Source organism: Phalacrocorax carbo, chromosome 25 (genome assembly GCF_963921805.1).
Source record: "Phalacrocorax carbo chromosome 25, bPhaCar2.1, whole genome shotgun sequence".
NCBI classification, from domain to species: domain Eukaryota; kingdom Metazoa; phylum Chordata; class Aves; order Suliformes; family Phalacrocoracidae; genus Phalacrocorax; species Phalacrocorax carbo.
This window is the reverse complement of record NC_087537.1, coordinates 1514745-1539952: the sequence shown is the minus strand read 5'-3', so window position 1 is coordinate 1539952 and position 25208 is coordinate 1514745. Positions and strand designations below refer to the sequence as shown.

The 25208-nt window shown below is 63.4% G+C and overlaps 2 protein-coding genes across 5 annotated transcripts; both read left to right on the top strand.

Annotated features, from left to right (window-relative positions):
- Positions 1-131: 131 nt before the first annotated feature.
- On the top strand, positions 132-18117 carry WIPF2 (WAS/WASL interacting protein family member 2). 3 transcript variants are annotated; one of them, XM_064473591.1, is made up of 9 exons: positions 163-230; positions 5558-5752; positions 11631-11758; positions 12284-12416; positions 12558-12677; positions 13169-13828; positions 15231-15440; positions 15565-15666; positions 16585-18117. In XM_064473591.1, the coding sequence occupies exons 3-9, from the start codon at positions 11693-11695 to the stop codon at positions 16623-16625; spliced, it is 1332 nt and encodes a 443-aa protein (XP_064329661.1). In that variant the 5' UTR covers positions 163-230; positions 5558-5752; positions 11631-11692; the 3' UTR covers positions 16626-18117. The 3 variants fall into 3 exon arrangements, with proteins under 3 accessions (XP_064329660.1, XP_064329661.1, XP_064329662.1); XM_064473590.1 differs by lacking the exon at positions 5558-5752 and having other exon boundaries at positions 132-230; XM_064473592.1 differs by lacking the exons at positions 163-230; positions 5558-5752 and adding an exon at positions 10119-10281.
- Positions 18118-18780: 663 nt separating this feature from the next.
- Positions 18781-22794, top strand: CDC6 (cell division cycle 6). 2 transcript variants are annotated; one of them, XM_064473160.1, is made up of 12 exons: positions 18781-18837; positions 19054-19300; positions 19621-19839; positions 19917-20116; positions 20311-20474; positions 20638-20744; positions 20899-21038; positions 21130-21230; positions 21357-21421; positions 21584-21783; positions 21892-22032; positions 22120-22794. In XM_064473160.1, exons 2-12 carry the CDS (start codon positions 19063-19065, stop codon positions 22207-22209), a joined length of 1665 nt encoding a protein of 554 aa, XP_064329230.1. In that variant the 5' UTR covers positions 18781-18837; positions 19054-19062; the 3' UTR covers positions 22210-22794. The 2 variants fall into 2 exon arrangements, with proteins under 2 accessions (XP_064329230.1, XP_064329231.1); XM_064473161.1 differs by lacking the exon at positions 18781-18837 and adding an exon at positions 18841-18855.
- The last annotated feature ends 2414 nt before the right edge of the window (positions 22795-25208 follow it).

Sequence of the window (25208 nt, the reverse complement as noted above, 5' to 3'; positions counted from 1 at the left end):
CCAAGATGGCGCAGCGCCTCGCTCCCAAACCCCTTCCCACCATGGCCGCCCCGACCTTCACAGCATGGCGCCGCGACCCTGCCGCCCCACCGTGCCCCGCCCACATGCGATCCGGGCAGCGCAGGCGCAGAAGGGGCGAGGGCCGCCATTTTGTTTGGCGGCGGCTGGAGGCCGGACGGCGCCGCGGGGCCGCGTTTCCGGGTGCGGCGGGAGGAGGCCGCGGGCGGCGGGTGAGAGCGGGGGCACCGGGCCGGGGGCCTGCAGGGCCTCCGGGGTCCTGGGGGCGGCCTCCGGGTGTCGAGGCTGCGGCCCACGGGGCTCTGTTATGCAGTGTGGTGGCTTGGGGTGGGCGTGTGGGGTGCGGGGGGTGCTGCGCGGGGTGCCCGGGGCCGGGCGCGAGATGCGGCGGGGTCTGTGTGGGACCCGTTTTGGGGAGGGGGACGCGCTGTGGACTCTTTCGGGGTGTAGGAGGGCCGGGGTGGCTGTGGGCGCTTTGGGGCTCGCGGTGGGGCGCAGCGGGGTCCGCAGGGACGGTCGCACCGAGGGTCAAGGGGGTTTGTGGGGGAGTTTCCCGGGGGAGGCACCGGTGCAGCTGGGAATGGCTGTGCTGGGGGGGTTGGCAGAGGGCACTGGTGGCGGCGGGGGGGGCTCTGCTTCTCCCCATGTCACGGGAGGGTGTCCGTCACGTTCTTCCTTTCGTCCCCCTCCAGCGGTGCTGTCGGGGGGAGCACGGAGGGCTCCGTGTCCGGGCAGCCGCCGTGGGAGGTTTGGGTGACCGGTTGTGCTGTCCTGGGGGGGGACGGTGCTCCCAGGGTCAGGCCAGGCCCAGGGTCCCAAAGCAGCGTCGCAGTCCGGTCACTCCTCTGGGCCTGGCGCTGGCAAACTGCGGCCCCAGCGTCCTCTGCCTATGAAAACCCGAGCGCGGGGCGGCATATGGCTGGGCAGCAAAGTGCGGCGGTGCCGCGGTGGAGGCTGAGCTCTCCCTTCTGCTCCGGGTAAACACTGCCACAGCTGCGTGCTCCCGGTCCGCCGGCCCTCCCCGCCCACGTACGGCAGCGCCAGCCCCTGCCAGGCACTGCCCAGGCAGCGCCCCGGCCTTGAGGACCGAATCCCTGCTGCGGGTTTATGCTCTGGTCCCCTGGAGAGTCCTGGTTGTAAGCAAACAAAATAAGTAGCTGATTGTTTTCCACGTGTCCTTTGGGACAGAGGGAGAGCAGCAGCGCTGTGGCACAAGCAGCTGCAGCCTTTCCCCCTGCAAAGACTCAGCAGAATCGATGCGGCTCATGCCTGCCCTTGAGTGCGTGGCTGGCCCCGGCGAGCAGCTCACACCCACCCTGGCTCTCTTTGCAGGGCTCCCCGTGCACCTCGATGGCCTTGGCTGCGACACAGGAGGGATGCAGTGGGGTTCAGGCTGTAGGATACGTGTGCCACGTGGGGATGAGGCCGGCAGGTGGGCTGCACCCATGAGCCGGTGTGCCTGGACACCGAGCTGTCCCTCCCCTGGCCTCTGCTCCTGTCAAGGTGTCGCTTGTTTTGGTGTTTCCTCTGTCATGGAGAAGCTGCAGTGAGCCCAGAGCTGGGGGAAGGAGTGGCCAGGGTAGGTTTGGGGCAATGCAGGCCAGAGCCCCACTGAGCCCAGTGCTGCGCAGCGTGCTCTGAAATAGCCTATTCTCCAAGCACTGCTCAAAGCCACCTGTTTTTGGGGAGTTTTCCTTGAGTCCCCATTGCTGTTAACCACAGCTCTGCTCCAGCTACCCCCCTGCAGCGAGTGGGGTGGGGGCCCGGGCTGTGTCCCCCCAACCAGCGTGGACTTGGGCAGCATTTCCAGGGCCCATGGGTGGGATACAGAGGGACGAGATGCCAGCTGCCTCCTGACCCTCAGCTGACAGATGGACAAGGGGTGCTGAACACCATGTGACTGCCCTGCTCTGGGTTTCCCAATCCCACTCTTCAGGCTAAATGTGGGCTAGAAGCTGCTGACCCCCCAGGCTGGTGGGGAGGAGGTAGCGAGGAGCCGGTGCGGCATTGTCCTCCGGCCAGGTGGAGGCAGAGGTTTTGCATGAAAGTCATTTCAATGAACCACAGCCTATGCGCTGGGCTGAGCAGGAGCCCTTGGAGAGGTGCCGCGATCCCAAATCGTCCTCGTTTTACCTTTGGCAGACTTGGCGGCAGATGGGTGTCTGCCCGGGTTGCTCTGGCCTGGCCTGGTCTCTGGTGTGGGGTGTCACTGCCCCGCTGACGGCTGGCAGAGAGGATCTAATCTAACCTGACTCCCATCTCTGCTGCTGAAGGAGTCGACTCGGTTTGCAGATGAGGTGCGAATCCACCCGGCTCCGGCTCGGACATGCTCTCTGGGGCAAAGCTACCTGGTGAGCGCGTCCCGCTTTTCACAGCTCGGCTGCCTGCCTTCATTCCTGCCTGTCTCTGCTTATTGAGTGTGTCGTGGCCCCAAGGTGTTTGGGCACTGCTGCTTCGGCTGAGCCCCCCAGGGAGACGTCCCCTCTTCACACCTTTTGTGACAGCAGCCGCACTCCTCGCCGGTGGGGGCTGCCAGGCGGCGGCACGGCGGCTCTCCCACTCGCAGCTGCGCTCTGTTGCTGGAATGCAAAGGCAGAGCGTGTTTTCCCATGGCTGCTCCAGGGCTGGGAGGACAGACCCCTCTTTGTGCCGTGGGGGTGAGGGAGAGCTTGGCTTCTTCCCACCGTGAACAAACAGGAGCTGTTGGCCGTGGTGTGCCAAGGCAATGCCATCTAGGGCATGTGTCGTGCGCGGTGCTGAGCTGTGAGTGTGGCACAGAGGGGAGTGCAGCTGACCGGTGCCACCTTTGCTGCTGCTGCCCACCCCTCTGCCTTCCCTCCCGGTGAATTGGGTCTGTTTGAGCTAGTTTCTGCCACTAAAAGTAGGTCTGTGGTTCCGCACTGTGGCAGGCCAGCTGGTGCCACGGATGTGTGAGGCTGCAAAGCTTTTGACTGCTGTGGCCACAGGGTATTGGACCCTGACACGAAAGTCACCGCAGAGAGTGCCGCTCTGCTGCTGTTGGATTTTCTGCTCTTACTGAACGCGTTGCCTCCGAGGTGAGGCATGCCGGCCCCCCCTGTCTCCGCCAGCGCCAAGGTGACGGGGCATGTTCCAGGTCAGGGCTCGCTTCCCACTTTGCTTTGCTTTAAAGTGCTATTGTTGAGGCGCTCTGGTCCTTGTCTGACCTACTTACTTACATCTGGCTGCTTGGAAGGAAGGCAGATTTGCTCTGCCAAAGAAGTAGCTTTCTGCTGTGAAGCAAAGGTGGGAGGAGGGAGCGGGGGGAAAGTGCCCTCCTAACACGGGGCTGAGCGTGTTGGGTTTCTCCTGCTGGCTTTGCCAGGGTAGCTCTGGAATGAGCACAGCTCCCAGGGTTTGCTCCTTGCTCTGGTGTTACGAGGTTGGTTCAAAAATTAAACGGTCTTTTCCAGAGCTGAGCTGGCTTCTTCGTCACCAGTCTTGGGTGCTGCGGGGTCTCTTGCAGCACAGAGGCCACGGAGCTCTGTGCTCTGGTGTGGTGCTGGGGCTCCGATGTCTCTCTGCTTCCTTTGGCCCATCCCCATTCCCCTTCCTTCCTCTGGTGTCTCCCACATGCAGTACCATAACCATAGAAATTCCTGCTGCTCGGCAGGACCGGCTGCACCAGCCGGAGCTGTGGCAGCCACGTGCCCTGGGCGCAGACTCACCCTCTGGCAGCCCCCGGGGTGGAGGCAGCTCCGGAGGGGTGCTAAGGGGAGAAGCTGCTGGGTGGGTGGAGGGGTTTGCAGGGAGCTCTGCTTTCCCTTTTCCATCGGGAGCAGGTAAGGTGAGTTGCAAATACTGCTCGGCGCTCGCAGCGTGGCCCCCGGGCAGTCTGGGCCATGGAGAGACGTGGGTGTCGTGCCAGGCCCTGCATGCTGGGATTCGGTGCTGCTGTGCTCGAGTGTCCTTGTCAGGTCTGACCTGCTGCCGTGGCGCTCCTGCAGCGATACATGCTGCGCCTGCTTGCGCCCAAGGCCTGCCTCTGCTTTTGCCAAAGCAGCCAGGCACCTTCGCTGCGTGAACAGCGGTGCTTCCGCCTGGAGGTGTGGGGCTTAACTCCTCCCTCGCTGGGGCTGGAGTCTGGGTTGGTGGGAGTGACGGGGTTGCATCTGCAGGGACCGTTCGATCCCATCGAGTCCGTCTGTCACACCCCATTACTAGACCATGTCTCAAAGCAAGCCCTCCTCTCCCTCTGCGCCGGCTCTAAATTTGCAGTGTGTTCTTGGCACCTACCGACCTGAAAAGCAGCCGAGTGTGGATCTGACTGCGCGGAGGACTCGCTCTGACGGGGCTTGGCTTAGTTTCCCCTTGGCATCGACACAGGCGCTTTCTTCGCGCTCTCACACCTCCCGCAGCTGCGGCTGTCGCAGCAAAGGCTGGTGGGGCCGGGCCCTCGCCACCTTCGGCCTCCTGCCCCAGCAAGGGCTGCTCTTGCTGTAAGCCATCCTATCAATCCCGCGGTGTGGGTCAGCCCCGTTTATAAGGTTTCTGTAGCTTTAGGGTCTTGCACAAACATCAAGTGTATGTGTGTGTCCCAAAATAACACTTAAGTGCTGGGTATTCTATGGTAGCTTGTAAATTTTCTCCTAATGACTCTTGAGTGCAAACCTGCTTAGAGGAAAGATGCATTTCTGTTTTACAAGCAGTCAGCGATGGTTTTCAGAGTGGCCGCTTCCTTTCTGTGAGGCAGTTGTGGCTTCGGGGTGGTTCAGGGTGACTTTATTCTGCGGCAGGGACTGTGCCATTCCAGCAGGCACCTCCCGACGGCACCCAGCGGTTTGCACTCTGCCTCTGTTACTTGCCCTGTGTGTTCTGGATTGCGAATCGGCGCATCTCTGCTTGGCCTTTGCCTAGGAAAACCCTGAGAATACTTGGCCGGGTTTTGTGGAACAGCAGGAGACCTTGCGCTCCAGCCCAGCTCTGCTTGTCTCCTTCAGGGCTGCTTCCCGCAGCCGGGCTGGGAGCAGCTCTTGCAAAAGAGTCGGCGCGGGAGGCTGGCTAGCAGGCAGAGCCCCAGCACCTCTGGCCTGCAGGAGAGGGGTGGCAAAAGGGACCGGAGCTGGAGGTCTCTGTCCTCAGCCTTCCCAAAAGCCCCATCAGCAGAGGGAGGGAGCATCACGGATGCCTGGCAGGAGGTGGGAGAGACCCCGGCGGGGGGCACCAGGGGCTGTCTGTCGTGGAGGCTCCTGAGCAAAGGGGCTGGAGGGCTGCAGGCAGAGCAGAAGGGCGGCCTCCGTGGGGGCACTGCGGGGTCTCAGGCATATTTAAGCACTCTGCTTAAACACAGGCAGAGGCTGGTACAGGGGTGTAAGCTGATGCCGGTCCTGCGGTATTTTAAAGGCATATTCTCCATCCAGGCTCCTGAGAACAGCAGACCTCCAGGCAGCATGTGTATGCAGATTGTGGGCTTTCAACAGCTTTTTTCTTTTTGTTTTTTTTTCTTATGGTTGTAATTGAACTTTCTGGGGTGGGGGCCAGGGGACTGGGCAAAACACTGGCTTTTCTCCTAAAACACCAGCACAGCCTGTTCAGTCGCGTGGCGTAGTGACCTCTTGCGGAGATGCTGCCTGTTGGGCCCAGGCACCAGGGCAGGGCCGCCGCTCCCGAAGGGCAGAGGAGGAAGACCCAGAAATGTCAAGACCTTCAACACTGGCCTGGCATCGCTTCTGCCGAGAGGGCGGGTTGGCTTGTTGCCAACCACCTGGATATTGGGGTGAGTCTGGGAGAAAAGCTTGGCGTGGGGGTTTGGTTTGAAAGCGTGGCCTTCAGGGAGGCGTACCCCGCCCACCCCAATTAATGTGCCTTTTTTTGGCAGAGGGTTTCACCTGGGCATCTTGCTGTCCCTGTGTTGCGACCTGCGTCGGCCAGACGCTGCGGCAGCTGACGGCGTCAACTCAGGGTGGCAGGCTGGAGCTGGAGACTGGCTGCCTGCTCCCCTGTAAGGCCACCGGTGCCGTAAGCTCTGCACCGTGGAGCATCTGGTGCTGTTTTACAAATAATTTTGCGTGCTGTCGGTTTTGAGTGACGGATGGAAGAGCCGCGGGTTCCTTTGGTGTTCCTTGCTCTTCGCTGCTGGCGTGTCAGCTGCAGCCTGGTGGAGACCAAAGATTGACGCTGCGCTGGGTTCGCTGTGCAGAGAGCCTTAGATGCGGCTCGTTAGCGCCTGCCTCTAAATGAGCCCTGCGTGAGTGGGCCCCAGCACTGCCGGGGAGCCTTAAAAGGCTCTCAGAGGTGGTGGGAGCCCTTCTCCGCTCCCCGTCCTGCTCGGAGCGGCCTGAGGCCACCGATGTTTTCCTTGTGCTTCAGGGAGCTCCCGGCTCTGTCAGCTCCAGCGTGCAGGCTTCGTTCGCTCTAAATGTGCAGACAATGTTGGAGCCCACGGTGAAGGGGACGGTGCATCGTTGGCAGTTGATGAAAAGGCATTTTTATCTGAACACTACCACCGGACTCGGGAGCCACTTTCCATTCAGCGGCGTATTGTTCTCTGCGAGGCGTGGGCCATGCAGCATGTTATTCCCAGCCATGGGTCACCATCGAAGCAGCCGGGAAGTCCCTGCGTCTCCCGCCGCTTCCTCCCACTGGAACAATCAGAGATGTCCGTCGGAGAGAGCGGTGGTTCAGAGCGGTTCCTGCGCGGTCCCCTCGTGTGCCACCTCTCCCTCCCCAGCTTCCTTTCCCTTCTCGCCTGGCACACGGGACAGGGAGAGGCAGGGAAGTCTGTGGGCCCTCCTGGGATGGGCTTTTCCTGCTCTTAGCTTTGCTGCAGCCCCTGATGTCAGGACACGATTCCTTGCTCCTGATTAAAGGTTTCCTCTGCCAAGTGAACCGAGCTGAGCTCGGTGGAAAGCTGCTAGAGGGTGGCCTGACTCGGGTCCCGTGGCCGGGGATGGGGAAGCCGCGGCTCCACTGAGGGCTGCGGAATTCGGCCCCGAGGCGTTAGAAACTTTTGTGTTCAGGGTTTTGTTAAAAATGCATTGTCAGTGACCGTGGGTTGTTAATAATTCACAGTGAACATCTGAGTCCCGCGGGGCCGGAGTGTGTCTGTCTGTCTGCACGCAGAGATGCACCAGCTCTTTGAGACGCTCCAAATCGAGATGGCAGCTCGCTCTCTTAAAGCATGCTGATACGATTTTAAAAGCCTGAATGACCTTAAATCCTGCGATGGCTGTCTTTCAGGATAAATTATTTATGTCACATCCTCAGTGCTGCCGAGGCCCTCGCTCCTCGGGAACGGGCAGAAATGTCAGGCTTTGGAGGACAGGCTCTGAATTTGGAAGGGCTGCTCACAGGGTAACGAGGAACTGAGGGTTTGGGTGGGAAGAGGTGGAAGATAAAGGCATCCTGCGAGGCGGGGGCGGGAGGGGAGGGTGTTTGAGAGGTCCGGCCTTGGAAGTTGTCCCCAAACCGGTGCAGCCGCATTCTGCAGCCGACATCAGAGGGCTGGAAATTCCTCTTGATCTGCAGTTCAAAGCCGCTGCCTCCCTGAGGATGAAGCGCTTCATCTCGGGTTTGCAAATGCAGGCTCGCCGCCGCAGCGAGCCTAGCTGTGAAATACAAATCTGCCACGGCGCCCAAATCCCCCTGAAAAGCGAGGAAACACGCTTGTGGCCTCTGAAGTTCACTGCTGCCTGTCCTGCTAAAACAGCAACCCCCCCCCCCCCCCCCCCCCCGGGACGATCAGAATCCAGGGCTGCTTGCCGGAGAAGGCATTTCATTTCCCTTCATGGCAAACAGGGTCTTGAAAAAACGCATGAAGAACGTGGTGTGTAGTCCTGTCCTGGCCAGATCTGGCTAATTCAGCTGTTTTATGGGAGAGGCGGCTCTTGAATGTAATGTTCTTGGGTTTTAATAGTGTTTTGAACCCTGGATTGGCAGGGGAATGCTGATTTGAAGCGCTGCAGGGCTGCACTGACGCCGGTGCTGCCGTGGGGCTCGGGCTGCTGCGGTGATGGTGGGGTCCAGCATGGCTGCTGTGCAGCTTTCTGCAGGGTCACCTCGTTGTCAGTGGACTCTCTTCTCCGAAGTGATAGCTTTTCACACGTTGTCTTCTTCCCTGTTTTCTCACAGCTTTCTTGGTTTTTATTTTTTATTTTTAAAAGGAAAGCTAATGTGCAAACCTGCCTCTCCTGGCTTAACCGAAGACAAGCTCTCCTCAGCGCTTTGATCTAGCGGGTGTCTCTCTCGCTGCCCCAATTCAGGTCTTTCAAACCACTTTCCCTGCAAGCGTAGAGAGCTGCCGCTGCAGCATATGGAGCTCTCAAAGGCTCAGATCTGGCTTGGTGAAAGGATCCCTGGTAACGAAGAACAAAGGAGAAGAAATGCCGAGAAGTCGGCTGTCGGAGCGGCATTGTTTCAAAGGGCATGGTTTCCGTAAGGCATACGCCAGACATTAAGGGGTGGTAAGCAGTGCCGGGAGAACAGCCCCCACCCCCCCTTTTTTTTTTTCCTGGAGGATTTAGCTTGTGTCTCCCTAATCTTTATCAGCTGTGTCTGTCTTCATGAACATTAGAGATCTAGGCCTTAAAATAAAGACAGACACAGATGACTCTAGTGTTCCCACCCAGAGGTCTTGTCTTTTCTCATGGTATGAAATAATCAGCAGCCGCCATGTGCTGACTTCGGCGCCTCTTGGTTTTGGTTTTTCAATGTGACCTTTGCTGTTAATCCACAACCTGAACGGGGCCGTGTGCTGAAACGAAATGACCTGTTTCTTGGGAATTCAGCTCCAGTTTATCCTCACGCTGCTTTAGCTTAAACTCTCTCTCCCCTCCTCTCTCGCTCTTCTAGGTCAGAGCTTTTATCTGAATGCAGGTTTCGGTGCAGCGGTAGTTTGAAGGGCATGTTAGATATGGGGAGATAATGACTCATGGTTTTCTTTGTAGAAATACCCTCTCCTCCCCAGCTGTGCTTATAGGAGGTAATGTTGCTGTGGGATCGTCTCTGGCCACTCTGCCTGATGCAGGGCCTATGTGGGGGGCAGCAGGGCGAACAGGGGGACCGGAGCAGCGTGCTGCCCTTGCAGACGTGGCACTGACTTGTTCTCTGACAGCTGACAAACCCCTGTCTGTCTGTCTGCGTCTGGTGAGGCAGTGTGTCCCTGTCATGGGAGTATCTGAAGGGGCTCTTGTGACGCCAGGTGCCATCGAGGTGCAGAGCTGGGTGGGAAGTGTCACCCCGTGAGTAATCAGCTGGAGCAGGAGCATAACAGGGAGGTGATGTGGGTGTTTCTGTTCCCATGGGTCGGGAGTGGAGGTGACGGCCCGCAGTGCTGGCACCGCTCCTGTGCTGGCTCAGGCCTGTGACACATGAGACCAAGTCAGGAGTCTCATTACCTGGCACGTTTCTCAGCTCTATCTCTGCTAATTACCTCCAGCTGCTGGTGTTCAAACAAGGCCGGGGCTCTCCTGCCCATCCCCTCCCGCTGGTCGTGCTGCGACGCCGTCATGCTATCCCCGCAACGTCACGCTCTGCCTTGGCAGCCGCTTGCGCTGTCCCGGCCCTGCGAGGTGGGAAGGAGCACGGGGCGAAAAGCGCTCCTGTTGTAACATGTCCTGGCAGCGCCAGCAGGTCCCAGACAAGCACATTATGAGCTGTCTCTGATCTTGCTTCGGTGGGAAAGGTACAGGCTGAATTGGTTTGCCGGGCTTTGTTCCAGTCTGTGGAGTGTCCCAGCATGGTGGGACTGGTGGCACAAGGGCTGAAGGAGAAATGGCTGGACGTTGGCTCTTCTGTGCGAGGCTTCCAGCTCGGTCTGGAGCAAAGTAGCACCGCACACGTTGAGGTGTGTTTCTGAGAGGCAGGAGCGAGGTGGCTGCCTGGGTGAGGTGGATGAGGACCCACTGAGTCATGGCAGGCTCGAGCTTGCGCTGTTCCCCAGCTCCCCAAAGGTGTGGCAGGTGCCACTGGAGAGCTTGAGAACTCGAGTGACTTGGAAAACACCAGAAGACAGAGGGGGAGGAACATCTTCCCAATGAGAGTGTCTGTAGCTGGGAAGTTTCTCGCTCAGTAGAAGAGCTGCCTTTAATTAAAAGGTGATTTATTTATTTATTTTCCTGAACCGCAGGGAGCTGGTGGTTTGCTCGAGGGGAGGGGAGCCGCTGGCATTGCAGCAATGCTGCTGGTCCGTTTTTCCTGTTCTCAGACCTCTGCTGTGACAGGGAGTGGTAACGTCTGACAAGTGAGGACAGACCTGGTCTTACCCTGGCCTCTGTGTACCGTCGCATCAGTAAATTGTAGTCGAAGGTGAGTCTCAGAAGGGAGCTGGATTTTAATACCTGATACAAACCGTTTCAAAGGTCGTGGGCACCTGGGTTTCAGTGCCTGGGTCATAAGGAAACTTTCGCTGTCGTGGTGGATATATCTCTGACCCCTCTGGTTGCTTGCCGTGAAGGTCAGGGATCAGAAGTCAGAAGCTTCAGGTGTGAAACTATGCTGTTCTTACCTGGTGTTGGCATTGTGGTCCCCTTCAGTGGTTAAGGAACAGGTTTTCCTGGGGGAGAGACATTTGCGGCCACTTATCCCCTGCCTCTTGGTCTGCCCTGAGCACCCAAAACTCCTGGGGTGTCGAGTGAGGCCTCCAGTCATCACATTCCTATTCCCTGAGCTGGTGCTGCCAGGACGGCCCTACCTGCACACTGCTGTCAGAGGCACGAGTTTGCCAGGGACCTGTCCTGTGATCTCCCGGTGATTCAGGCTCCTCTTCCTGTCCCCGCTTCCTCCGTGCTCAGTCTCCGGTGCCGACTGGAGCCGCCGGGCTCTGCGGAGCCCCACTGGCAAAGCTCTGCGCAGGCTGGGAGCCGTTCTGGGTAAGCCACGGTGTGGGAAGGATTAATTTTGGGCTTGCGATGAGATGGATTGAAATGTAATCAGATCAATGTTGGGGAAGCTTGTTTTGCTGCCTGATTGGACATCTTCAAGGCGAGCTTTGGAGTTGTGGAAATGGAGAGGGGCGCAGACAGCCTTCAGAGCGTTGGGAGGTTATCGAAGTAGGATCCAAGTGGTTTGGAAAATCTGCCTTATCTGTCAGGGCTGTTCAGGGGTGGGAGCGTCTCTCCTTGTACGAGCCACAGGACAGCGCTGCGCCGTTTCGTCTGCCTTCTGCTCAGTGATCCGTCTGGCAGATTTAACGGCGTTTGTGGCTGGAAGGGCCTGCTGGGGACGCGTGCCAGGGCTGGCCGTGGTGCCTGCCGAAGGGCCGTACACTTTGGGCTCCTGTCGCACTTCCACGTGAGCGGCTTCCGGCTGCTGGATTGATGGCGCAGGATTAGCTTGGCCAGGTTTTCTCCGCTGAGTGAAGCGGTCACGTGCAAAACGTCCTGGGTTTCAACTGCAGGCTCTGCGCTGGCATGGGGGCTCTGGCGATTTGGGGCTGAGGGTTGCGCTGGCTCTCAGCGCTGGGACCTGCGGCTGCAGGGTGTTGGGAGAATGTGGTGGCCCTTTTGAGGCAGCCGGGAGACGGCAGCCCCAGCTTCTGCCCGGCACGGGGAGCTCCAGGCACAGGGCACTAGCACGCTAGCCCAGGGCCATGTTTCTCTGTGGTCTGTTCACCAGCTTTCCCCTCCAGTCCCTGACCGCTTCCTCCCTCCCTGCAGGCATGAGTGACCAGGCTTGCCCCAAGCACTGAGCAGCGGGAGCCACCGGGAGCCGGGCCAGGATGCCGATCCCTCCTCCCCCGCCGCCGCCGCCTCCCGGCCCCCCGCCGCCTCCCACCTTCAGTCAGGTAGGGGTCTGCTCGCTGCCCGGTGGCCTGGCTGGTCGTCGGGTGGCCAGGTGGCCTGACTCCACAGGGTGCTACTTGCTGGGGGTCCCTGTGTTGTCTCTGGACCTCTAAGTTCAGCCTACGAGAGCTTTGGGTCACCCATGGGCTGTGCTTCAGTTTCCTCTGCAACACAGTCTACACAGAAGGGGCTTTTTTTTTTTTGCCTTTGTGTCTTCTGCTCCACCATGGCTTGGGAGGGAGAGCAGGGGAACCTTGCACGAGGCTGTAACTGAGCTGCGCCTTGGGTCTAGGTAGAACGGGATCTCAACCTTGCCCTGTGGGATGGCAGCACAACCTCCTGGGGCAGCCCCATCACTCCATCTGGAAGAGAGCCCCTGGAGGAGGCTGTTTACTGGCAGGGGTGGCGGTGCCTGTTGGCTCAGTGGGGGAAGAACTGGGAAGGTGGGAGTTGGGCTGTGCCTGCTCTGTGCGTCGGGGTATCTGTCTGCGCAGGTGAGCTCCTGCTGAGCTGCTTCTTGTCTCCAGGCGAACACAGAGCCGCCAAAACTGAGCCGAGAGGAGCAGCGGGGCCGTGGTGCCCTCCTGCAGGACATCTGTAAAGGGACCAAGCTAAAGAAAGTGACACAAATCAATGACCGGAGTGCACCAATCCTAGAGAGTGAGTACCTGGTGCTCAGCCCCACCCTGGGTCCTGTTGTGCCCTTCAGGATGGCTTCTGGGCTCTCGCCTGTCTGGTTTCCAGTGGCTCATCGTTGGAGGAGCTGATAATACCAGGCTTAACTTCTCTGCTTCCTTTCAGAGCCCAAGGGCAGTAGCGGTGGCAGCTACGGCTCTAGCTCAGCTTCAATCCAGCCAAAGGGTGGCCTCTTCCAAGGCGGTGTGCCCAAGCTCAGACCCGTGGGAGCGAAGGACAGCTCAGGTAATGGCCATCTGACTGTGGTTTGCGGGGGGCTCCCCGGGGAGGTCCCTGAGCCGGAGGGGGGTGAGGATCTTGCTGTGTTTGCGTGGGGATTTCAGCTGGTTAGAGGCAGGGACCCCAAGTCAACACCCTGTGTGTGGCTGCAGGCAAGCTGCCTTCTCTCCATGCCACAGTGTCCCACGACACAAACCTCCTCAGAGGGCCCGAGAGTTGTGTGTGTTGCTGAATGTTTCTCTCTGCTATTTTCTGTGGCAACCTGCCTCCCAGCAAGCCAGAGAGTGAATAGCAGTGGTGAGAGAGGAGCCGTGTGTGGCTGAGCGCGGTGCCAGCTCCCTGCCTGTGCCAGACAGCGTTCCCTGCGGTCTGGCCCTCCTCGGCCGAGCGGGCAGGCTGCCCTGCGCTCTGCGCAGGCTCGGGGACCAAGCGCTGCACGTCGCTGACTCCCGGCCCGTGCTGTGTCTGGCCACTCACTCTGCTTTCCTTCACCGCAGACAGCTCCAGTAAGCAAACCCTGCAAGTCCCCGGCTCCAGAGCAGCTGCCCCCAGGCCCCCAGTACCAGCCAGCAACAGCCGACCTCAAGATGACGCTGACAACAGCCGGGCCTCTCCCCCGGAGCTGCCGCGCACGCAGAGGCCCTCCCTGCCGGACCTCTCCCGGCCCAACACCGCCGGCAGCACCGGCATGAAGCATAGCTCGTCCGCCCCGCCGCCTCCCCCACCAGGACGCCGCACCACCGCGCCGCCCGCCCCGCCTTCGGCGCACAGCACCAAGGTCTCTTCCTACAACCGGGAGAAGCCCCTGCCGCCCACCCCGGGACAGCGACTGCCTGTGAGCAGGGACGGACCCCCTGCTCCGCCACCCATCAAGCCCCCTCCCTCCCCAGTCAGTATCCGAACAGGGTCCGGGGCTCAGGGCCAGTCTCTCGCGCCCCCGCCGCCCCCTTATCGGCAACCCCCTGGTGTCCCCAACGGCCCTTCCAGCCCCATCAACGAGTCTGCCCCGGAGCTGCCGCAGAGACACAACTCCTTGCACAGGAAAACGCCGGGCCCCTTGCGGGGTCTTGCGCCGCCGCCGCCTGCTTCAGCCTCCCCATCTCTTCAGAGCAGTCGCCCCCCTCCGCCGGCCAGAGACCCCCCGAGCCGGGGAGCAGGTAAGAACCGTTTGCTCTGCTGGACCTGGCTCCTTTGCGCCTGGGAGCAGCCGTTGAGGGTCAGGCTGCAGCCACCTGCCCGTGGGGTGTTTGGTGGCTGGCTGGAGACACTGGGGCAAGAGGCAGCACTGTGGCACAGCAAGGCTTCTCCTGCGTGTGTTAGTTGGTGTAGGGGTTGAGCCAGGGGCTGTAGCTGGACTGTCACCTTCAATACATGTCCCTAGTCCTGCCCTCTATCCAGCTCCTTTCACACCTGACGGTGGTGGTGGGTTGTGGCTGGGCAGCTCCTGCCTGTGAGGTTGGTGTGTCCTCCTGGGATAGGAGGCGAGAACGTGGTGGAGCCAGAGCTGTGTACGCTGTGGCTGCTCCCCTGAGCTTCCTAAATGTCACTGGAGGGGTGACAAAAAGCTGTGGCAGAGTGGGAAGAAGCCTTTCACTCGGCGGTGCAGCCAGACACCCTTGCTCAGCCCCTGGGAACCATCCTGCACCTCTCTGGGCTGGTTTTGGTGCCTCACGGTTCAGAGCGCAGCAGGCGATGAATGCTCTGTCGCTGCTAGTGCAGGGGTTGAGGTTTGGTGTCGGGTGCCCTTTGAAGGGGTGGCTTGGTGAAAACTGCTCACCATTATCCCTGTACACATGGAGCCGGGCGTGAGCGTGTCCCCGCCGCTGGCAGCGGCGATGGCTTTGCCCCCGTGCCCCCCCTCGTGCGCTCCTGGCCTCCGTGTCCAGACCGCAGCTCCCGCCTGGTCCCCTGCCAAGCCGCTCCGTCCTTCCGGCCTTGCCAGAATCCCTCCTTTGAGTTACGGCTGGGGATCTGCTCTGTTAGTCTGTGTGTAATTAGCCTAATGAGGAGCATGAGCTGCCACTGTGCATCTGTGGGAGGCTGGGCAGGAGCAAGAGGTGGGTCGGAGGGGCTGTGGGTCCTGTTGCCACCTCGGTGGCAGTGCGGATGTGGCTTCCCAGTCTCGACAGGCAGCATCTTGCCTCCATGTGGAGCTGCTGCCCTCAAACCCTGGTGTGCGCTGGCTTGTAGCTGCTCCTGGGATCCCCTCTCGTGCCACGGGTGACCTGGGTCTGGCGCAGCGTGCAGGGGCTGGAGCAGCCCCACTGGGGGTGGGTGGTGAGGCAGGGGGGAGTGGGCTGGCCAGTCCCCTCCACTACAAGCTGACGAGGAGGAATGCAGATGTCAGGAATGAGCAGGAAATCTCTGCTGGGCGCATGTAGGAGCATCCCTGGGCTGGCCACGCTGGCCGCTGGCGTGGTTTGGCTCAGCAGCTGGCCTGGAAAGCTACCTCGGAGGACGTCCTTGGCCCTGCTGCCGGAGGGAGGGTTTGCCCTGGGGATGCCGTGCCTTGGCAGGCTGCAGTGGGCTGTGCCGGTGCTGACCCAGCTCTCCTTGCAGCCCCACCGCCCCCTCCACCGATGCTGCGAAACGGGGGGCGTGACGCCCCCCCACCTCCACCCCCCTACAGACTGCACGGCTCTGCTGAACCCCCAAGCCGAGGGAAGCCACCACCGCCGCCCACGAGGACACCGGCCGGGCCTCCCCCACCGCCCCCGCCGGTGCGGAACGGGCACCGGGACTCCATCTCCACCGTCAGAGCGTTCCTGGGTGAGTGGGGCCCCGGGCGCGGGTCTGCGCTCGCAGCAGGGGCTGGAGCTGGAGCCCTTTGGTTTTAGCTGTGCTCATCCAGAGCCGCCTGCCCTGAGCTGCCTTTTTTCTCCCTTCTCTGTAGATGACTTTGAATCCAAATACTCCTTTCATCCTGTCGAAGACTTCCCAGCCCCAGAGGAATATAAATACTTCCAGAGAATCTACCCCAGCAAAACAAACAGAGGTAAGGGAGGGGAAGGTGTCCTACTGTCCTGCGTGGCCTGGCTCCCCTCCTGCGCTCTCGAGGGTGGCAGGAGATGACAGCAGTGCAGCCGTGGCTACCCGCTGTCCTGTTTGTCCCCGCTCAAGGTGGATGGTGCAGGGGCTGGTGTGGGCCGCCCCGGGCTCCTGATCCACCTCCCGTGTGCAGCAGCGCTGCCTCGGGGCCCGCACACACTCCCTGGGGCGCAAAGCCCTGCGGGCAGCCCGCTGCGCTCGGGGCGGGGGCTCCGAGGATCTGGGCTGTGCGGATGGCCCATCCTGCCTGCCCCCTTTTTCCTGCTGAGCCTGTGCAGAGAAACGCCACAGGGCTCGTTCCCACCTGTGCCGAGGGCCTTCGGTGCTGGTGCGGTTACAGAAGGACCCTGGCAGCCAGCCCAGTGGCCAACGCTGGTGTTGGGCCGGGGGGTAAAGACCCCCGCACGTGCCAGGATGAGCCCGAGCGGCGGCGCTCAGACCCGGCACTGCCGGCACAGCACAAAGTGCCCTTGCTGCGCCGCTGCTACGCGTCAGCCCTGCGGATCCCGGAGGAGACTCCGGGGAGAATGGGATGCTCGTTTATTTTTAGAGCGATTAATGTTTAATGTGGATTTGAAAAGCCCTGAGCTTTCCATGCGTGCTGCAGCGGCTGGTTCGAGTCGCAAATCCCAGGCTCCAGATCTCCGCGGGGAGTACGGGGAGGGGGGGGCAGCTGGCGCGGGGGTGTGGAGGAGGGAAAGCAGACGTGCCGGATCCCACTCTGCAGAGCACCGGGGCGGCTGGCCTCTGAACTGGTGCAGGCAGCCGGGGAGCAGCCAGGCCGGTGCATGCCAGCGGCGCGGGGCACGCCGTGCCAGCCGTCTCCGTGTGAGTTCTGCTCTCAACACGCTTTCTTGTCTTGCAGCTACGCGTGGGGCCCCCCCTCTGCCCCCCATCCCCAGGTGAAAGCAGGCTGCGCAGGCACATTGTTCCTGAGCAGAGAGACGGACCTCCTTCCCCTTCCTCAGATGGACCCTCCCCACCTCCCTGCCCCCCAAGATCCTGCATGAGAAACTCCCAGCGTCTTTGGTTTTCCCAGCTGCACCAGGACGAGCAGATACCCCCAGCCCAGCTCTCTCCACCAGCCCACCCTCATCTATGCACCTCCCTCGGGACTCGGTGACCTTGCTGGCAAGTCCGGATGCGTCCTTCCCTCCTCGCTTGTCACAGATCCCGGGCCGGGCCGGGCCCGCACGCCCAGCCGCAGCCTGGGAGCCGGGCACAAGGACTCGGGGCGGCTGGTGAGCTGTGTGCGGCCGGCTGTTGGATGAGAGGTGGCTCAGTGCCCGATTCCTCCGGGCTGGGGCAGAGCGAGGGCTTGGAGAGGAGCTGGGCTAGGTCAGGAGACGGACACGCTGCGTGATCACCGGCTGCGCCGGCGGCAGAGCGAGGGGGAGCCGGGACAGGCCGGCGGAGCCTCGTTACCCCAGCGCAGCTCATTGCTTTTTTGCACAGGAGCCAGTGGAGGAGTGAGGGGGCGAGTGGGACCATCCAGGGAGACCCCGATGGCGTTGGACAGGGGCTGGGGGCTGCAAGGTGGCTGGGCGGGGGAGACCCCCTCCCTGCTCCCACGGGGGGAGTGTCCCAGATGCCCCCCCCGGATGGCGTCGCGCCCCAAAACAGCCGCAGCCCACGGCTTTTCACGCTGCTGGGTTTCGATGGGGCGAGGAGGCGCCCAGCAGTGACAGCCCGGCTTTTAACGCTAAATTACCAAACTAGAGCATTTTAACGGGAAGACGCTAATTGTCCGTGGAGGAAGCCGGGGGTGCTGTTACCATGGGGGGGGTCGTTTGTTCTGTTTCTTCTGTGGCGGGGTGGGGGTGGGGAGCGTGGGGAGGGCCCACAGCCCCCCCGTGCCGGGGGGCTCCGGCTGATGTTTTGCCTTACACACTACCCTGTCCGAGTGTTGGTACCGGGCTGGTTTCTCTCTCTTTACTCACGGTACCGGGCTGGGCTGGACATTAACCGTAGTTACTGTTCTCTTTTGTACATTGGGAAAAGCTTGTACTGGAGGAGGAAGGGGGTGCTCGTGTGGCTGTACTAAACCCTCCCGTCTGGCTGTTTTGGGGCTTGGGTTGGGGTTTCTGTGGTTTTGGGGTTTTTTGGGTTTGGATTTTTTTTTTTTTTTCCTTTGGCAATGGAAACTTTCCCTGTTTAGGCTGGAGCGAGGCAGCACTGGGGGAAAGGGGGGCTTCGGGTGGGTTTCTTCAGAGTCTGAGTTCCCCCTTACCCACCCAGCGCTGCCCTTTGGCTTAAATAAAGGTCAAAAATGGTTGTCCCCGAGCGCTGGCTGCCCCCACCCCCCCCACCGGGCGCGAGGGGATGTTTTAAGAGGGAACAGAGTAAAAACTGAGGAGCTTGGAACTGCATTTAAATAAAAGTAACAAAGGTGCACGTCTCCCTTTGGGCGCTGTCGTGGGGGCCTGGGCTGCAGGGGGGCTCTGCGCCTCACCCCGGCCGTGGGGTACGGCCGCAGAGAGGAGGGTGAGGCCCGTCCCCTGCAGCGAAGCCTGTACTGGGAGGCACTAAGGTGGCAGGATGGGGTATGCTGCGGGCAGGTCTGGTGGCACTGGGAACACTGGGAAGCAGGAGTGGGAGTACTGGAAGCATGGGTGAGGCAGGTCTTGGGGGGGGAATGGGAGCACTGGGGCGGTAGGGTTGGGGTGGGGGCACTGGGGAGGCAGAGTTGTGGGGGATGGGGGCACTGGGAAGCAGGAGCGGGGGGATGGGGGCACTGGGGAGGCAGAGTTGGGGGGGATGGGGGCACTGGGAAGCAGGAGCAGGGGGGATGGGGGCACTGGGGAGGCAGAGTTGGGGGGGATGGGGGCACTGGGGAGGTAGGGTTGGGGATACTGGGAACACCGGGAGGCGGGGTTGGGGCGCTGGGAAGCCCCGTCCCGGCAGACTACAACTCCCAGCATGCCTCGCGCGCCACGCACTACGTTTCCCGGCAGGCCTCGAGCGCCGTCGGCTATTGGCTGCTGGGCGGCGGCTCCTCCCTCCCGCCGCAGGGCTTGGCGCCCGACCTTGCGATTGGCGGCGGCGGCGAGCGGGGCAGCCAATAGGATATAGGGGGCGGGGCCGGCTCGGCCTGGTGGCGGGAAGCGTGGAGCTGGGGGTGAGTTGGCGGGAGAAGGTTGGTGGCGGTGGCGGGGTCCGGGGCGGTGGGGGCGGGTAGTGCTGGGAGGCAGGGCAGGCCGATATGGGGTGGGGGGTGTGGGCGGGAGTGAGCTTTTTGTGGGGGGCAGGGGGTGGCGGGTCGCCGCAGGGCTGGGGATTTCCAACCCCTCCCCGCTCTCCCCCCGCCTGACCGGTGTCCCCTCTCCGTTCGCAGTCCCCCGCCATGGCCGGCAGCAGCCCGCAGCGCCAGCCCACCATCGGCTTCCCCCGCAGGAGGAGCGCCCGCCGCCTCGCCGCCCCCACGGCTAAGAGCGACCCCGACCACGCCGGCCCCCCCCGCACCGCCCTGCGGCTCTCCCCCTGCCCCACGGCCTCGGGCCCCGCCGAGCCCGGGCGGGCGGCCTCTGCTACACCCTCAGCTCGGACCAAAGTGCTGCCCCTGAGCCCCCGCAAACGCCTGGGTGAGCCCCCTGCCCCCTCCCCAGGGGCACCCCAGGAAAGGGGGTGGGGGTGGGTACCCGTTTCCTAAAAGCTGATGCGGGGCTGGGGCAGGTGGAGGGTCCCAGCTCCATCCCTCGCACAGCTGCATCTGTAGCTTCCCCCCAGTTTCAGGGGATAAAGCTGCTCCCGCGGGGCCTGGCGGGGCTGAAGCGTGAAGCCTCCCCCCAGGGCAAGCACCACCATGTTATAAACAACTTCTTGCTTGCACACAAGCGCACCGTGACAGCGCCAGGGTTGAGCCCGCACACTTGGCCGCTCTGCTGACCCGTCTTCCCCACAGGTGATGACAACCTCTGCAACATCCCCCATGCCCAGCCCTGCTCCCCGGCCAAGCGCAGCAAGGAGAACCAGGGGCGCCGCTTGCTCTTTGGGGACCCCCTAGCCTCCCCTGAGAAGCCCAGCAGCCCAGAGCCATCCCAACAGCGTGGGGGGCAGGAGACCCCCCAGAGCTCGGGGCTCAGCAGGCAGCCTGCCCGCACCCGGCTCTTCAGGCAGGAAGGTGAGCGTGACTGGGGAGGGGATGGGGTCCTGGTTGCACCATGGACCCCCACCGAACCCTCTCCTTCCTCTGGGCAGGCACTTGCTATCAGCAGGCGAAGCGGGTGCTGCATGCGGCTGTGCCCGACCACCTCCACGCCAGGGAGAGGGAGATGGGCATCATCCAGCAGTTCCTGCGGGAGCATGTCTGCGGGCGCCGGCCTGGCAGCCTCTACGTGTCCGGAGCCCCTGGGACGGGGAAAACGGCCTGTGTGAGCCGTGTCCTGCTTGACTCCAAGGTGCGCCACGGCCGGGGGTCCTGGCAGCAGCTGAGGCATGGCACAGGCCCCTCTGTGGGGTGGGGGTGCCCGTTTCGGGGTTGCTGGTGGAGCAGATTGGCAGGGAGACAGCGGGGAGTGCAGCCCCACTACACCACTGGTTGAGGGGAGGGGGCAGCAGGTTGCAGCTGGTGTAACACTCCCATCCCTGGCAGGATGAGCTCTCCGGGAGCAAAACCATCGTCCTGAACTGCATGGCGCTGAGCAGCCCGCAGGGCGTCTTCCCCGCCACGGCGCAGCAGCTCGGCCTGCCCGCGGCCGCCGGCCGGGAGGGTGTGCGGAGGCTGGAGAAGCATCTGACGGCCCGGGGGCCCATGGTGTGAGTTCCCTGCCCTGGGGGGTGCCGTGGGGTCCCCCCTCAACGCGCCCTGAGTGTGGCCAGCTGGGAGAGGCGGCCTCAGCTCCTTGCTTGGGGTGCTGTGAATGGGGTGTGGGGGTGGTGGGTAGAGCTGGGGCTGACTCGGGCTCCCCGCCCCACACAGCCTGCTGGTGCTGGACGAGCTGGACCAGCTGGAGAGCAAAGGGCAGGACGTGCTCTACACCCTCTTCGAGTGGCCCCGGCTGCCCGGCTCCAGGCTCGTCCTTGTGGGTAAGTGTGTGGCAGCGTGGCACTGCCCACCCTGGGGACCCTCCCTGTTTTAGGGTGCTGATGGGGGTTTGCCTTTGCACCCCCCTCCTAGGCACCCACTCCTTCCTCGGGGCTCAGCCCTCATCCTCCCCTCCTCACCCCGCTGTGCCCGCAGGGCTGGCCAATGCGCTGGACCTCATGGACCGCAGCCTGGCCAGGCTCGGCGCCCAGCTGGCCGGCAGCCCCCGGCTGCTGCACTTCCCGCCCTACACCAGGGAGCAGCTCATCACCATCCTGCAGGAGCGGCTGGGGCAGGTGGGGACACGGGGGGGATGCAATGGGGGGCACACGGGGGGCTTTCCACCCGCGCAGGCAGCAGCACTGACAGCACACGGTGCCTCGGTAGGTGGCTGGTGACCCCATCCTGGACACTGCTGCGCTCCAGTTCTGCGCCCGCAAGGTCTCTGCGGTCTCTGGCGATGCTCGCAAGGCCCTGGATGTCTGCAGGTCAGCTCCTGCCCCCAAACCCAGTGGTACCAGGGCTCGTGTGTCCCCTGCGGGCCCCACACTGCTCCCCTGCACCCCATGCCAGGGCAGTCACTCTGCCCAGTGCTCAGGGCTGTCTCTCCGCAGGCGCGCTGTGGAGGTTGTGGAGCTGGAGGTGCGAAGCCAGACCCTGCTCAAGCCACTGCCCGGCAGTGAGTAGCTGCAGCACTGGAGCCAAAACCCTGCAGGGGGCACCTCTGGGCCGGCCTCAGCGCGGGGTCTGGGGTTCCTTTCTAGGGCACCCGTTCTACACTGCCACCCGTCCCCCTTTCTCGTCCCCTCTGTGGTCCCCTGCAGCTCTGTCTGTCCCACAGGTGACTCCCCAGCGTCCCCCGTCCCCAAGCGCGTGGGGCTCCTGCACGTCTCCCGTGTGATCTCGGAGGTGTTCGGGGACCGTCTGGCGGCGGGCGGCCAGGGGTCCCGGGACGCCTTCCCGCTGCAGCAGAAGGTGCTGCTCTGCTCCCTGCTGCTGCTCGCCCGGCGCCTGCGCACCCGGGAGGTGACGCTGGGGAAGGTGAGTGGCAGCGGGACCCTCTCGGGGCAGGATCTGGGGAGCCGACATGTCTCCAAGGTCTCCCTTGGGTGCGGTGCCATGGTTTAATGCCCACCCTGCCTTCCCCAGCTCCACGATGCCTACAGCCAGGTCTGCCGGCGGCAGCATCTCCCCGCTGTCGACCAGGCTGAGTGTCAGTCCCTTGTCACCCTCCTGGAGTCCCGCGGCGTCCTTGAGCTGAAGAGGGCCAAGGAGGCTCGGCTGGCCAAGGTACGACGGGGGGCAGTGGGGTGGGGGTCCGGTGGCGGGGCAGGCGGCCAGCAGCTCAGCACCGAGCGGCTCTTGTCTCTCCCCCAGGTCTCCCTGAAGATGGACGAGGCGGCAGCGGAGCACGCGCTGCAGGACACGGCGCTGGTGGGCAGCATCCTGGCCCAGGGGCTGTGCTAGCCCCCGCCCCCAGCGACCCCCTCCCCGTGGTCCCTCGGTGCAGCCTGGGCGGACGCTGCCCCGGGTGGGGTTCTGGTGCATGCGGGGTTTGGCTGGGCCGTGGTGCGAGCAGGGAAATGGTTCCCAGAGGCCTCAGCTGTTGTTTGTAGAGTCCTGCCCTGGGGCCCTTGCTCCGGCGTGGTTTTATTAATATTTTTAATAATATTAATATTATTATTGTTATTGTGTGGCTGGAGCTGGGGTGGGAGGCTGGCACCCACCCCAGCCCCTTTGCAGCAGCGACTGGACAGCGGGTGCTCCTGGCCCTACTCCCACCCTGGCACGTGTGATCCTGGGGCCCAGTGTTGCTCCCTGCCACGAGCCATGGATGTGTTTGCTCCTGGCTCGTTCGGAGCCTTCCGGGGCCCCCCAAAGGTCCTGGCTGCAGGAAGGAGGGTAGGAGGGTCCCAGGGCGAGCCCCACTCTGGGTTCTGGTGCTGGCAGCGGCAGCGGGGGTGCATGGTGCGCTCAGCTCCCGGCTGGAGGGTGGGGGGACAGTGGGGGCCCCCCTCTATCTCCTGGAATTAATAAAGTCGTTCTCGTTCAGCGCTGGCTCCTGCCTCTGCTCCCCCTGTTCCCTCCCTGCCCCAGGGCTGTAGGGGCCCAGCCCTGTTGCCCCCCAGCCCCTCTCCTGGGCTGCAGCCCCCTCCCCCAGCTCCTGGCCCCAGTATCTCTGCTGTGTTAAATAATAGACGCTTTGACCTAATTTTGCAGCTTCCCTGGCTGGGGGGGGTGTGGGGGCCCCAGGCAGGGGGGAAAGAGGGGAGGGGCTGGGGCTCCACCGGTGCCCCGCATTCGGCCATCGCACTCCACCTCCATCCCCCAGGACCCCCGGCTGCCCCCTCAGCAGTTCCTGGCCAGGGATGGGGTGCTGGCTGTGGGGGCAGGGTGGGGTACCTGGGTCCCCAGCGTGCCTCAGTTTCCCCTGGCTCCACAGTGTGGCCCTGGTGCGTGCCAGCCCCATCCTGGCCCTTCCCCTGGCCCCATGGCTTGTGGGGTCCCTACAGGGTGCAGGATGTGGGGGCATCAGCCGTGTCCTTGCCCTGGGCACCCAGTGCCAAAGGGGAGCCTGGCGGGGCTGCTGGATGCCGCTGTTGAACTGGGCGTCCTGGTGCAGCCTCCTTCCCACAGCAAATTTTGGCAGGCTGTGGCACTGCCCGTCCCTGCAGTGCCAGGGGACACCTTGGGGACAGCACAGGTAGCCGGGTCCTTTCCCAGCCGCTATTTGTCATGGGGAGCGGTGGGGAAACCGAGGCAGGGGCAGCACGGCAGGGCCGGGGGTGGCTGGTGGCCCCAGCCAGGCCCCGAGCACGGCTCAGCCCATCGCTGCCGTGGGGCTATTTATAGCCGGAGCTGCCATGTGTCAGACGTGTGCGGTGGCACGGGGAGGGGGGCAGCGGGTTCAGGCCAGGCTGCGCCTGCTCTGCTCACATCCCTGCCCCCTTGCTGTGCCGGGGGGGCTGAGGGGAGCCCTGTCCCCCCACCACACCACAGGGTCCTGCCACCCATCACCAGGCCATGGGGCTGAGTGGGCGCCGGCATCCCCGCACCCATGGGCAGTGCTGGGCCGGGCACGGGCTGCCTGGGGGCCCCCTGCTCCCCAAGGGCCACGCTGGCCACATCCTGCCCTGTGCCAGTCCCACGGCCGTGACGCAGCCCCACGGCGCGGAGCCATGGCACACAGTGACGGTGGCCGGAAGGAAGCGACTGGCAGCGGCTGGCAGCATGTGTGACCGCAGTGACGCGATGGTGACGCGGGTGGGCACTGCGGTGCCCCTGCACCCCACGTCCCCCCCCGGCTGCTCCATCCCTGGAACCCCCTGTGCCCACCGGGACGCTGGGCGAGGTGGCGGCTGCGCGGGCAGGGCACCCCCACGCTTGAGCCAGACTGGCCATGCTGGGTGTCCCGCGGCGAGGCTGGAGGGTCCTGGTCCCAGCACTGTCCCCAGGGTGGCCTGGCTGCCGTGGGTGGGGATGGCGATAGCGGGCCGGCGTGGGGGACGTGGGAACGCAGCTCCCCTCGCCGTGCCAGCCCGCCGGGGTGCCCGCGGCCGCGACGGCCCTGGCTCCGCGCTCTGCCGCAGTGGATGAAAAATCGATAGCGCAGATGGATTCAGGCGTGCGGGTGCCGGAGCTCCCGCCGGAGCCGTTCATCACCGCTCAGTGAGGGGCCGGCAGTGCTGTGGCGGGAGCGCCGCGACTCGGGGACATCTCTGCTCACCCCGGGACACCCCGGGACACCCAGGCCTTGCGCCATGACCGGCAACCGCAGCACAGGGAGGCTGAGGGGCCAGCGGGGCCCCGTCCCCCTGCTCCAGCACACATGTACCCACGTCCCCTTGCTCTGGCACACACGTGCCGTGCCCACATGGGGCTGGGCAGTGCCCGGCTGTGCCACGGGCAGCCCCCGGCGTGCGTGTCCGGCTGCGCAGCCACCGGCGTGTGCGCGGTGTGGGTCCGGTGTCCCCTCGGCGGTGTCCCCGGTGCCCTGGCTGCCTCCCTGTCCTCCCTTGCACTCTCCTTACATAAGTGGCCACGTGGCGGGCACGGCCCCCTCCCGCCGCGCCGTCACCGCCAGCACCCAGATTCCATCTGACAGCCCCTTTTCCGCTCGGCTGCGCTCCTGCCGGGCACCGGGGCTGGGGGTGTGGGGCAGGACCCCACACGACCCCGCTGCACCGGCACTGGGCCCCATGCGGGGTGAGGGCTGTGGGGCTTCGGTGGGATGGGGACACCGGGAACGCGGCCCTGCCCGCACCTCCCACCCACGCCCTGGCACCCCACTGTCCTGCCCGCTCCTCTGCCTGACCTCGGCACCCCGACGCTGCGGGACAGGCCAGCCCCTGCAGCTGGGCACGATCCGGCCAGCAGCGGGTTTGGCCCCATGGGCGACCCCATGGTGGGGCAGTGCGGGGTCCCCAGTGCCCGGCGGCCGCCCCAGTGGGCCACAGAGGGGGTGG